This window comes from Dipodomys ordii, unplaced genomic scaffold, assembly GCF_000151885.1.
Source record: "Dipodomys ordii isolate 6190 unplaced genomic scaffold, Dord_2.0 Scaffold105, whole genome shotgun sequence".
Taxonomy (NCBI): domain Eukaryota; kingdom Metazoa; phylum Chordata; class Mammalia; order Rodentia; family Heteromyidae; genus Dipodomys; species Dipodomys ordii.
The window spans coordinates 3,748,738-3,761,965 of record NW_012267321.1 but is presented as its reverse complement, the minus strand read 5'-3'; the positions used below and the strand labels follow the sequence as shown (position 1 = coordinate 3,761,965).

The 13,228-nt window shown below is 44.5% G+C and overlaps 1 protein-coding gene across 1 annotated transcript in view; it reads right to left on the bottom strand.

Moving 5' to 3' along the window:
* Positions 1 to 5,442: 5,442 nt before the first annotated feature.
* Positions 5,443 to 13,228, bottom strand: part of Znf329 (zinc finger protein 329) — a 9,093-nt gene continuing 1,307 nt past the window's right edge. The window contains exon 2 of the mRNA XM_013027775.1: positions 5,443 to 7,980. Coding sequence (XP_012883229.1) covers positions 6,347 to 7,980 — 1,634 coding nt within the window. The 3' untranslated portion in view covers positions 5,443 to 6,346. The remainder of the gene's footprint in view (positions 7,981 to 13,228) is intronic.

Here is a 13,228-nt window from a genome sequence, read left to right as displayed (position 1 = left end):
AGAGCTGAGGGACAGCACCCAGACCCAGAGTTCAGGCCCCATGACTGGCAAAAAAACAGAAAAAAACAAACCAAAACAACAACAAAAACCAGTTAGATAAATGAAGTACTGGTTAAAAGGTAGAGCAACAGGAATTTTCATTCACTGCTGATAGAAAAGCAAAGGAATTATATGTGCTTTGGAAAGCTTTGCAATTTCTTACAGAACTATTGTCCCATACAAGTCTGTGCTCCAGACTGACCATATGGCCCAGAAATCACTTTTTTTTTTTTTTTTCTGGTTGGTTGTGGGGCTTGAACTCTGTGTCTGGGTGCTGTCCCTCAGCTCTTCAGCTCAACGCCAGCTCTCTACTGCTTGAGTTACAGTGCCACTTCCGGTTTTCTAGTGATTTATTGGAGATAAGAGTTTCATGGCCTTTTCTGCCCGGGCTGGCTTTGAACCGCAATCCTCAGATCTCAGCCTCCTGAGTAGCTAGGATTACAGGCATGAGCCACTGGCGCCCAGCTAGAAATCACATTTTTAAAAAAGTATACAATACTGAACTTTATCACAATTGTGCTCCCCAGTCACCCCTATCTTGGAGTCAGAGAAATAGCTAACCATGCAAAGAGCCTCATTACTCTATCCTTCCTTGTGTCTTCTCTAAGATTTACACAATTCATGTTTACCTGATGTCATAAAGCTTCAGGCCAACTTCTCTCCTGTGAGAGTAACACAATAGTAAACCCACAGAAGGACATGGATTCCTAGAACTCGGGACATAGGCACTGTCATCAATTGAACCCACAATCTCCATATGAGTTGGTACTGCCTCTCTGGAACTACTACGTTCTTAGGCTTTCAGACTTGCTTTATGTTACTCGTGCATGACATAAAGATGTCTGTGTTCAGGGCTGGGAAGATGGCTCAGTGGTAGAGCGCTTGCCTTGCATGCAAGAGGCCCTGGGTTCGATTCCTCAGCACCACATAAGCAAAAAAAAAAAAAGCCGGAAGTGGCGCTGTGGCTCAAGTGGTAGAGCGCTAGCCTTGAGCTGAAAAGCTAAGGGACAGCGCCCAGGCCCAGAGTTCAGGCCCCACGACCGGACCCCAAAAAAAAAAAAAACCAGATGTCTGTGTTCAATAAAGGGTAAAGAAGTGGGAGGATGAGTGTCTTGTTTGGGGTTTGTTGTTTTGTCAGTCATGGGGCTTGCACTTCAGGCCTGGGCCCAGTCCCTGAACTCTTTTGTTCAAGGCGAGCACTCTATACCACTTTGAGCCACAGCACCACTTCTGGTTTCCTGGTGGTTAATTGGAGATAGGAGTCTCACAGATTTTCCTGGCCAGGCTGGCTTTGAACCGCAATCCTCAGGTCTCAGCCTTCTAAGTAGCTAGGATTACAGATGTGAGCCACTGGTACCCAGCTTGAGTGTCTATTCTTGGCCTTTTCTAAGCTATCATTTATGGTTTCCCATTAATTAGACTTAATTTTCTTTCTTTTTTTGGGGGGGTGAGGTCAGTCTTGGGGCTTGAAACTCTGGGCCCGGGTGCTGTCCCTCAGCTCTTCAGCTCAAGGCAAGCACTCTACCACTTGAGCCACAGTGTCAATTCTGGTTTTCTGGTGGCACAGACTTTTCTGCCTGAGCTGGCTTCAAACCGTGAATCTCAGATCTCAGCCTCCTGAGTAGCTAGGATTAAAGCCATAAGCCACGGGCACCCAGCTAGACTTAATTTTCTTTCTTTTTTTTTTGGTCGGTCGTGGGGCTTGAACTCTGGGCCTGGGCGCTGTCCGTGTGCTCTTCAGCTCAAGGCAAGCGCTCTACCACTTGAGCCACCATGCCACTTAGACTTAATTTTCTAAAGCATTTAATCTCAAAGTAGACAAAGGCCAAGAGGTCTTTCCCATAACTGGCAGTATTCATACTTGCCTCAAATGGGCTGTACCACATGAGCCTGGCTCCCAAGCCTTCTTTTGCTTCACTAATTTTTCACATAGTTTTACACTGTAACCTGGGCTAAGCCTTGGAGACTCCCACACACCAGGACCTGGGCTAAGCCTTGGACACTCCCATGCACTCTGACCTGGACTAAGCCTTGGGCACTCCCACATGCTGTGACCTGGACTAAGCCTTGAACACTCCCACGCAGGCAGGCCACCCTCTTAGCTAGGACGTTTGCACATGTCACCATACTGGGCTTATTTGTTGAGACAGACAGTTGGTGTTAACATTTTTTTCTCAAACTGCAGTCCCCTGATCTCTATTGTAGCTAGGATTACAGACGTTAGCCACCATAGCTGGCTATTTTGTTGTTAACATTATTAACTTACTAGAAAGAAATTATAGAAAATATTAGGAGTGGGGAATGTAAACAGTTCTAAAAAAAACTAGAAACAGGAGTGCACTACCATGGCTGATATAACAAATTACTACAAATATTATTGCTTAAAATTCTCTTGCCGGTGCCGGTAGCTCACGCCTGTAATCCTAGCTACTTAGGAGGCTGAGGATTGAGGTTCAAAGCCAGCCAGGGCTGGTAAGTCGGTGAGACTCTTATCTCTAATAAGCCACTCAAAACCAGAAGTAGTGATGTGTGGAAGAGCACTAGCCTTAAGCTTAAAAGCTGAGGGACAGTGCCCAGGCCTAGAGTTCAAGCCCCATGACCAAAATAAATAAATAAATAAATAAAATTATTCTCTTACACTGAGCACTGGTGGCTCACACCCATAGTCCTAGCTACCCAGGAGCCACTTTGGTCAAGAGTATCCACTTTCTGTAATGTAACTTTTCAAGACACCAGTTATTCCTGCTCCCTTAAAGAAACACTTTTTAATAAAGCAAAAGCAAGATGAAACAACATAAAACTAGGTAGACTCACTCCAATTTTGTTGCTTTCCACCAGGTACTTTCCCTCTGACCACAGCTGATCTAGTAATTGTTCTCTGTCCCAAATTCTGAAATGTGGAATCAAGTGCTGTGGACCCTGCAGACATTACTACAAACTATGCGCATTTTACTTTAGAGTAGCACACACCAAAGCAGAGTGCCTGGCTCAGCCTGGGTCTCCCAGAGAGCCCAGTCAAGGTGTGTGACAGGATTCACATATCATTCCAGACACACCAATCTGGAAGTTATAAATAACATACACATCCTGGAAACATAAGACAATTCTTTTTAATGAGGAAGCTCATTCTTTTAAAGAAAAGAAATATACACCCCTCACACATGGCACTGTTCATATTTTGAGACTAATGGCTCGAAGCAGCCAGCGGTGACTTTGTAGGATGGTTAATAGCATCCCTGACTTCCCACCACCAGGCTTCCCCATGACCCTGTCACAATGATGCAGATGTCTCCTTGTGTCCCTGGCACCAGCATGAGAACCATTGTTTCCACTAAAACAGATGGCTGTGTCAAAGTGAAATCAAAATGGAATACTGCATAGCACTGAAAATAAATTATAATAAAATGCTGCAACACAAATGGGTCTAATAGTATGCATGCAGCATGATTCCACTCATAAAACAAAGATCTGAGGATCACAGATCAAAGCCAGTCAGGGTAGAAAAGTCCCCATGAGATTCTTATCTCCAATTAACCAATCAAGAACTAGAAGTGGAGCTGTGGCTAGAAAGTGGTAGAATGCTAGCCTTGTGCAAAAAAAGAGTTCAGGGACTGTTGCCCAGGCCCTGAATTCAAGTCCCACAAAAAAAAATTATATAAAATTATATATACAGGGCTGGGAAGGTGGCTCAGTGTTTGCCTCACATGCATGAGGCCCTGGGGTTCGATTCCTTAGCACCACATAAACAGAAAAAGCCAGAAGTGGTGCTATGGCTCAAATGGAAAAGTGCTAGCCTTGAGCTGAAGAACTGAGGGACAGTGCCCAGGCCCAGAGTTCAAGCCCCACAACCACCACCAACAACAAAAATTATATATACGTTCATATATCTATACATACATATATATATATATTACACCATATGTGCAAAACTGGGTTACAGTCAGGCTAGTGGTTACTTTGGGGGCACAAGGGCTATTCTACTTCTTCCCAAGATACTAGGGACTCAGCAACTGTTTATGCAGTCTGGGGCCATATACATTTCTATATACCTCTGCCTTCTTCCTTTTCTCTCCCTCTTCTCTTCTCCTCCAGTTTCTTTAGCAAGCAAACACTCAGGCATCTAAGGAAAGACCCTGGAGAGGAATGGACTAGATGAGATAAGCAAACTCATGTGGCATTTTTGTCTTCCTGAAGTTGCCACTACCTGGGCAATGTACCAAGCCTGGAAGAGCATGGGTAGCTAGGCTTCTGTTAAGTTCCCAGAATGCACCAAGTAGAGATGGCATCTCAGAACTTGGAATCTCTTATTCTCCCTTCAAGATCCTGGTGAAGGGAGCTGGGAAGTTGGCTCAGTGGTATAGCGCTTGCCTTGCATTCCTGAGGCCCTGGGTTCGATTCCTCAGCACCATATAAGCAAAACGAAAAAAGCCGGAAGTGGCGCTGTGGCTCAAGTGGTAGGGCACTAGCCTTGAGCTGAAGAGCTGAGGGACAGTGCTCAGGCCCAGAGTTCAGGCCCCACAACCGGACCAAAAAAAAAAAAAAAAAGATCCTGGTGAAAAGACCACCTATCCAGAAAGAAAAGGGTACTTATACATATCAACCAACCAACCTTCCCAAAGTTTGTCAGCACATTCAAGAACTACAGGACAGGGCTGGGAAGGTGGCTTAGTGGTAGAGTGCTTGCCTAGCATGCATGAAGCCCTGGGTTCAATTTCTCAATACTACATACACAAAAAAAAAGTTGGAAATGGCACTGTGGCTCAAGTGGTAGAGCGCTAGTCTTGAGCAAAAGAAGCTCAGGGACAGTGCCCAGGCCCTGAGTACAAGCCCCAGGGCTGGGGGAAAAAAAAAAAAAGAACTACAGCCAGGCTACAGTGAAGGCAGCTGGGGAGTAGGTTGCCCTCCTTGGGCTTGTATGATGACTGGTCCTTATCAGGGAAGGCACCCACACTGAGAATCTGAAGTATATGACAGCTTCTACTCCACACAGCCTCAATGAGCTAAAAGTGGGCTTCACTCTGACTCTCTCTCAGTAGCAGTCAGGAAATACAAGGCAAGGTCAAGTCAGAAGCTGCGGGGAAGGGCACTACCAGAACTTTGAGGCCATCAACCAGCTTATCTGGCTTTCCCTCTCACAGCACTACACTGCTTCAGAAGAGACATGCTAGGGTCACTGTAAAATAACATTTCACATTCTAAAGAAAGAAGTAATTCAGGCTGTGGGATCTAAGTCTGGGTTGGGACATACTACTGGATGCATACAGCATCCAGTAGTCCTGATCAAGCCCATCCCGAAATAAATAAGATCCAGATTCACCTGTTTGGAGCTTCACACTGTTGTTCAATATCCAGTTATTATGCCACCAACATATGATATTATAATAAAGGAAAAACCATACACAATTGTAGTTCCCTAATAGTTCACTTATTTATTTCTCTATCATCCACTTCTAAACTACATCCATGTGTGCACATATCTTTCCATGCTTGTAATGACAATTACTCTTATGCCTCATTTTTGCTGCAAAACTTTTATAAACATGATTCAGAGTGGTTGAATTTTTAAGAAAAGTACCCTAAATGAACAATGATGGTAGGGGAAATAAAGTTAACTATTTTTCAACAGCTAAAGCAATGATTTTTTTTCCCTTAGAAGCCTTTTTCCTTTTAGCCTTAAGAGGAACAACTTCAGTGTTCATTCTCAAACAACTTTTTATGCACTTTCCATTTAAAAATGAGTCCTTGGTGTTCTGACAGAACTGTAACATGGAAACTCATTCAAACAGCATTCGAGTTATCATCCTGTGGTTTCTGTAGAGTGGAGCCCTGTGCTAAACCTCTCACCAATATGTCTTTGCTGATAGTAAGAGCTCCTGCTTAAGATTCTCTTCCTGATTATACTTACCAGATGTGATTCAGTGTTTGCTTATGTACAAGCTGGATACTCACAATTAAAGGATTCAACTAAGTACTTACTCAATGCCTACATAGGTTCTTTCCAGTTCAAGCATCCTTGTATTAAGGTTGGTAGATATCTCCAGGCAAGCATCTTCCCCACATTCTAGGCCTTATTCCAGTGTTTGCACTATCGTGTCTGGTAGAGGCTGAATCATCCCTGAAGCCTTTTCCACAATTATCATCATCTACTGTTGTCTCCAGGAGTTCCCTAATGATAGATTTAATCATGCTACAGAATGTCTCAATCATCAGTCCTCTCCATAGCCTGAAGGGTTCCTTTCCGGTGAGAAGGAAGAGTCACTAGCATCTGAAGACACAGAGCCTGCAGCCAGGTGTTTATGGCCCACATTCATTTTGTTCCCATGGGCTGCTCTTCACGGTGCATTCTCTGATGCCGAACAAGGGACGAGTTCCTTCTGAACATTTTCCCACACTGAGGACACTGTCTTGGACCCTCTTGGTTGTGAATCCTCTGATGTACTGTCAGGTGAGAATTCTGCTTGAAGGACTTCCCGCACTGCACACACTGGTAAGGAGTCTCCTTAGTGTGAATTCTCTGGTGCTTGGTCAGGCAGGAGCTGTCCCTGAAGGCTCTGCCACACTGATTACACTCATAGGGTTTCTCACCAGTGTGAGTCCTTTGGTGCCGGATGAGACCAGCAATGTTCCTAAACACTTTATGACATTGGTTACAGCCAAAGGGCTTCTCACCTGTGTGAATTCTCTGGTGTCTGATGAGATAGGCACTCTCAATGAATGTTTTCCCGCATTCTTTACATTCATAGGGTTTTTCTCCAGAATGGATTTTTTGATGTACAATGAGGTGAGAGTTGCGATTGAATGATTTCCCACACTGCATACATTCAAAGGGCTTCTCTCCAGTGTGAGTCCTCTCGTGCTGTGTGAGGTATGACCCATCCCGGAAAGCCTTTCCACATCTGGAACACTCATAAGGCTTCTCTCCAGTGTGGATTCTGAGGTGCACGGTGAGGTGGGATATGTCTGTAAAGGGTTTCCCACACTCATTACATCGATATGGTTTTTCTCCAGTATGAGTTCTTTGATGCAAAATCAGGGATGAATTTCGGTTGAAAGTTTTTCCACATTCTAGACATTCATAAGGTTTTTCCCCCGTGTGGATCCTCTGGTGTTGTGTCAGAGCAGACCCGTCACTAAAAGCTTTTCCACATTTACTACATTTATAGGGCTTCTCTCCTGTGTGGATCCTCTGATGTACAATTAGATTGTAGTTCTTAGAAAAGGATTTTCCACACTCATTACAGGTATAAGGTTTCTCTCCAGTGTGAGTCCGGTGATGCAGAACAAGAGAAGAGTTCCTTTTGAAGTATTTGCCACACTGACCACATTTATATGGCTTCTCAATGGGGTGACTCCTGTTTTCATCAGGAGAGGAGCTCAGAGCAAAGATGTCCTCAGAGTCCTTACTTTTGTAAAGTTTCTTGCCTTGTTTCATTATTTTTTGATTGCCAAGGGTGGTACAATGGTTGAAAGACTTAGCACCTTCAATATATTTATAGGATTTGTCTCTCATTTGATTTCTTCTAAGTTGTAGAGTTTCCATGGAAAGGTGGAAGGCTTTTCCACAATCATGTTCAGCAGTTCTCTGGGCTATGTAACTTTGGGAAAAACTGTGTAAGGATTGGTCACAATCTAAAATTTTAACATCTGACTTAGGAACATAGAAGCCATTTGTTGTAGGAACTCTCTGAGTTGATAGAAGACCTGAGCTTACACTCAAATGCTCCCCAAAACCAAGATATTCACAAGTTGATTCCTGAGCCCCTCTATTATTTTGAGTTAAAGGAGATTGCCTCAAATGTTTCTCTTGGTTCTCAGAATCCCAGCTGTTACCTAGAATGCAGGAACAGGAATCCTCCCTCATAAATCTTTCCATAACTACTACACAGGTTGGCTCTTCTTTAGGCTCATTCTGAGCTGTCATTTTTGGCCTTATATCCCACACTGAAAAGAACGGAAATAAAAAGACATATTTAGTATGCAAAACTACATCTGTAGAAAGAAAGAAAAATAAAGATGGGCTAGATTTGTGCTGTGAATTTTACATTCCTATTTAAAATTCACATCTGTGAAGGCAGATGATAAAATGAAAGACAAAGGATTAAAGAAAACATATAAAAAGAAAAAAATCAGCTGGCCAGGCGCCAGTGGCTCACGCCTGTAATCCTAGCTATTTAGGAGGCTGAGATCTGAGGATCCCAGTTCAAAGCCAGCCCAGGCAGGAAACTCCATGAGACTCTTATCTGTCTCTCTCTCTCTCTCTCTTTTTTTTTGGTTGTAGGTCTTGAACTCTGGGCCTGGGTGCTGTCCCTCAGCTCTTCAGCTCAGGCTAGAGCTCTACCACTTGAGACACAGTGTCACTTCTGGTATTCTGGTGGTTTTGGGAGATAAGAGTTTCACGGCCTCTCCTGCCCAGGCTGGCTTTGAACCTGGATCCTCAAATCTCAACCTCCTGAGTACAGCGCCCGGCTCCTGTGAGACTCTTTTTTTTTGGGGGGGGGGGTCCAGTCATGGGGCCTGAACTCTGGGCCTGGGCGCTGTCCCTCAGCTCTTCAGCTCAAGGCTAGCGCTCTACACTTGAGCCACAGTGCCACTTCCGGCTTTTTCTTTTTGCTTATGTGGTGCTGAGGAATAGAACCCAGGGCCTCAGGCATGCAAGGCAAGCACTTTACCACTGAGCCAACTTCCCAGTCCTCCTGTGAGACTCTTATCTCCAATAAACCACTCAAAAACCAGAAGTGGTGCTGTGGCTCAAGTGGTAGAGTACTAGCACTGAACTGAAGAGCTCAGGAACAGCGCCCAGGCCCAGAGTTCAAGACCCAGGACTGACAAAAACAACAACAAACAAACAAACAAAACAGAATGAAGCTGGGCACTACTGGCTAAGACCTGTAATCCTAGCCACTCAGGAGGCTAAGTTCTGAGAATCATGGTTCAAAGCCAGTCCATGGGACCTTATCACTAATTAACCCACCAAAAAGCTGTCAGTGGAGCTGTGGCTCAAATATTAAAGAACTCAAAGAGCTCAGGCCCTGAGTTCAAGCCTCAACACTGACACACACATACATACACACACACAAACATAAATGAAAAAATTCAACATTGAAAATTTTTAAAAGCATAAATGGGCCGGGAAGGCGGCTCAAGTGGTAGAGTGCTTGCCTCCCATGCATGAGTTCCTGGGTTCAATTCCTCAGCACCACATAAGCAGGAAAAGCCTGAAGTGGCCCTGTGGCTCAAGCGGTAGAGTGCTACCTTTGAGCTGAAGAGCTGAGGGGCAGCACCCAGACCCAAAATTCAGGCCCTACAACCAACAACAACATAAAATGAGCAATTTTCAAGTTCCACTTTCATTGATGGGAATATACATAAGATCCATGACCTGAACGATGAGGGTCTCAGTCATGGATCTGTTGAGACCACTATGTAAAAGTGGATCATGCCGGGCATCAGTGGCTCACACCTGTAATGCTAGCTACTCAGGGGGCTATGGTCTGAAGATCATGGTTCAAAGTCATCCAAGGGCAGCAAAGTCCGTGAGACTCTTATCCCCAAACTACTCAGAAAAAGCTGGAAGTGGTAATGTGGCTCAAGTGGTAGAGTGCTAGCCTTGCCCACAGAGAGGCTCAAGGATAGAGCCCAGGACCTGAGTTCAAGCCCCAGGACTGAGAAAAATATGTGTGTGTGTGTGTTCATATGTTAGTGGTGCTGAGGGTCAAAGTGGTACAGCACTAACCTTGAGCAAAAGAGCTCAGGGACAGTACCCTGGCCCCGAGTTCAAGCCCCACGACCAAGGGGGAAAAAAGTAACTTGTAGCCAGGCTCCAGTGGCTCATGCCTGTAATCTTACCTAATCAGGAGGTTAAGATCTGAGGATTGTAGTCTGAAGCCAACCCAGGCAGAAAACTCAGTGAGAATCTTTAATTAACTAACAAAAAACCGGAAGTTGAGCTATGGCTCCACTGGTAGGGTACTAGGCTTTGTCATAAAAGCTCTTGATCATAAAAACCCAGCTCCTGGGGCTGGGAAGGTGGCTCAGTGGTAGAGTGCTTGCCTTGCATGCTTGAGGCCCTGGGTTCAATTCCTCAGCACCACATAAGCAAAAAGAAAAACGCCGGAAGTGGCGCTGGGCTCAAGTGGTAGAGTGCTAGCCTTGAGCTGAAGAGCTGAGGGACAGCGCACAGGCCCAGAGTTCAGGCCCCATGACTGGACCCAATATATATATACACATACATAGATATACATAGATATATTCTGGACAATCTACATAATTGACTATAGAATTTGTGTATATATACATATATAGATTGTCCAGAATAAACTAGACAGAAAGATTAGTACTTGACTGGTCAGGGAGAAATAGATGAATTAGGGGATGAAGTGAGGTGTGAGTACTAGTGTGCATAGGCTTTTTTGGGGGGAGGTAGATGAAATATTCTAAAATAGGTTATGCTGATATACGGGCATACTAGCTAGTGAATACAAAAACAAACAAACAATGTATAGTTACTTCTAAAAGGGTAACCATGCCAGGCACTGGCAGCTCATGCCTGTAATCCTAGCTACTCAGGAGGCTGATATCTGAAGATCATGGTTCAAAGCCAGCCTGGGCAAGAAAGTCTGTGAGACTCATCTCCAATTAATCACCAGAAAACAGGAAGTGGAACCATGGCTCAACAGTGAAAACAGGGCCCGGCACTGATGGCTCACACCTGTAATCCTAGCTACTCAGGAAGCTGAAATCTGAAGATTGAGGTTCAAAGCCAGACTGGGCAGGAAAGGCCGTGAAACTCTTATCTCCAATAAACCACCAGAAAACCGGAAGTGGCACTGTAGCTCAAGTGGTAGAGCGCTCTCCTTGAGCTGAAGAGCTGAGGGACAGCGCCCAGGCCCAGACTTCAAGCCCCACAACTGACCAAAAAATAAGTAAAAATAAAAGGGTGGCCATAAGGCATATGAATTATATCTCAATAAAGCTGTTTATTATAAAATGTATGATGAGTCTATTTTTTGTTGTTTTGTTTTTGTTTGGTTGGTCATGGGGCTTGAACTCTGGGCCTGGGCACTGTCCCTCAGCTCTTCAACTCAAGGCTAGTGCTCTACCACTTGAGCCACAGCGCCACTTCTGGCTTTTTCTGCTTATGTGGTGCTGAGGAATCAAACCCAGGGCCTTATGCATGCAAGGCAAGCACTCTACCACTGAGCCATCTTCCCAGCCTCTGTATGATGAGTCGGTTAGGGCCAGAACCACTGGTTTAGACTCTACCAGAATTTATACTACTTTAAGACTTCATGATTTTGCAGTATGACTCATAGGTAGAACACATGCCCTGCAAGCAAGCAGCCAAAAAGAAAAAAAAATAGCTGAGTAAACAAGTGGCATTCCATATCAACACTTTCAAAAAAAAAAAAAACCAAAAAACTGAAAATGGAAGTGGTTCAGGGATCAAAGAGTCCCATATGGAAACCATCATAATGCTCACCAGTCTTACTGTTTCAGAAGCAAAGCTTCCTAATGCAATTCCTGGAAGAACTTTACTGGAGAATGCCAAACAGTTCCTGTGAGTCATATATAGAAGTTCTGCTGCGCTATTTATTATGCTATTTATTTAGTCAGTCCTGGGGTTTGAACTCAGGGCCTGGGCATTATCCCTCAGCTCTTCAGCTCAAGGAGAGCGCTCTACCATTTGAGCTACAGCGCCACTTCTGGTTTTCTGGTGGTTTATTGGAGATAAGAGTTTCACATACCTAGCCAGGCACCGGTGGCTCACGCCTATAATCCTAGCTACTCAGGAGGCTGAGATCTAAGGATCTCAGTTCAAAGCCAGCTGAGCAGGAAAGGCCGTGAACCTCTTATCTCCAACAAACCACAGGAAAACGGAAGTGGCAGTATAGCTCAAGTGGTAGAGCGCTCGCCTTGAGCTGAAGAGCTGAGGGACAACATCCAAGCCCAGAGTTCAAGCTCCAGGACTGACAAAAAAAAAAAAAAGTTTCACAGACTTTCCTGTCTGGGCTGGCTTTGAACTACGAACCTCAGTTCTCAACCTCCTAAGTAGTTAGGACTGCGCCTAGCTCCCAAAACAATTTTTTTGGGGGGAGGTGGTCAGTTGTAGGATTTGAACTCAGGGCCTGGGCACTATCCCTGAGCTTTTGCACTGAAGGCTAGCACTCTACCACTTGGAGCCACAGAACTACTTCAGGTTTTCTTGTGGTTTAATGCAGATAAGAGTCTCACAGACTTTCATGCCTAGGTTGGCTTCGAACTGCTATCCTCAGATTTCAGCCTCCTGAGTAGCTAGGATTTCAGGTATGAACCACCAGCACCTAACTTAAGACAATTCTTTAAAAAAAAAAAAAAAATGGGTGTGGGGGATAAGAGGTGCTATTGGCTCATACCTGTAATCCTTGCTACTCTATAGAATTTGGGCTGTCTTAGGATCAGGGTTTGAAGCCAGCCTCCAAGTCAGGGCAGGAAAGTCTGTGAGGCTTTTTTTTTTTTTGGGGGGGGGCTGTCGGTTGTGGGGCTTGAACACTCGGATCTTCAGCTCAGGGCAAGCACTCTACCACTTGAGCCACAGCGCCACTACCGGCTTTTTCTGTTTATGTAGTGCTGAGGAATCGAACTCAGGGCCTAATGCATGCTAGGTAAGTACTCTACTACTAAGCCACACTCCCAGCCCATGTGAGACTTTCCCCCCAATTAACCATCAAAAAAGCTGTAAAAGGAGCTGTGGCTCATGTAGCAAAATGCCAGAAAAAAAAATACAAAACAGTACTCAGTTCACACCCCAGAACCAGCACTAATAAACAAATACATAAAATAAACAAATGGGAAAGGAGAAGGCTTGGAAATTAAATCAAACCTCTTCTAATGATGTACCAGCATCGAACACAGTGAAGGCAAAGAACAGAAGAGTCCCAATAACACTTGGAATCGTCATTCGGTAGGTGGCAATGTGACTACATACTTAAGTAGGTTTTCTTTTATTGTCTATTTAGATAGAAAAAAATATAAATACAAAACCTAACAAAGCACCATACAGATTGAATATCAGACGTAAGTTATATGTAACTAGTTAGCAGGATAACCTGGTTTGTTCAGGAATGTTCTTTTTTTTTTTTTTTTGGGTCCGGTCGTGGGGCTTGAACTCTGGGCCTGGGCGCTGTCCCTCAGCTCTTCAGCTCAAGGCTAG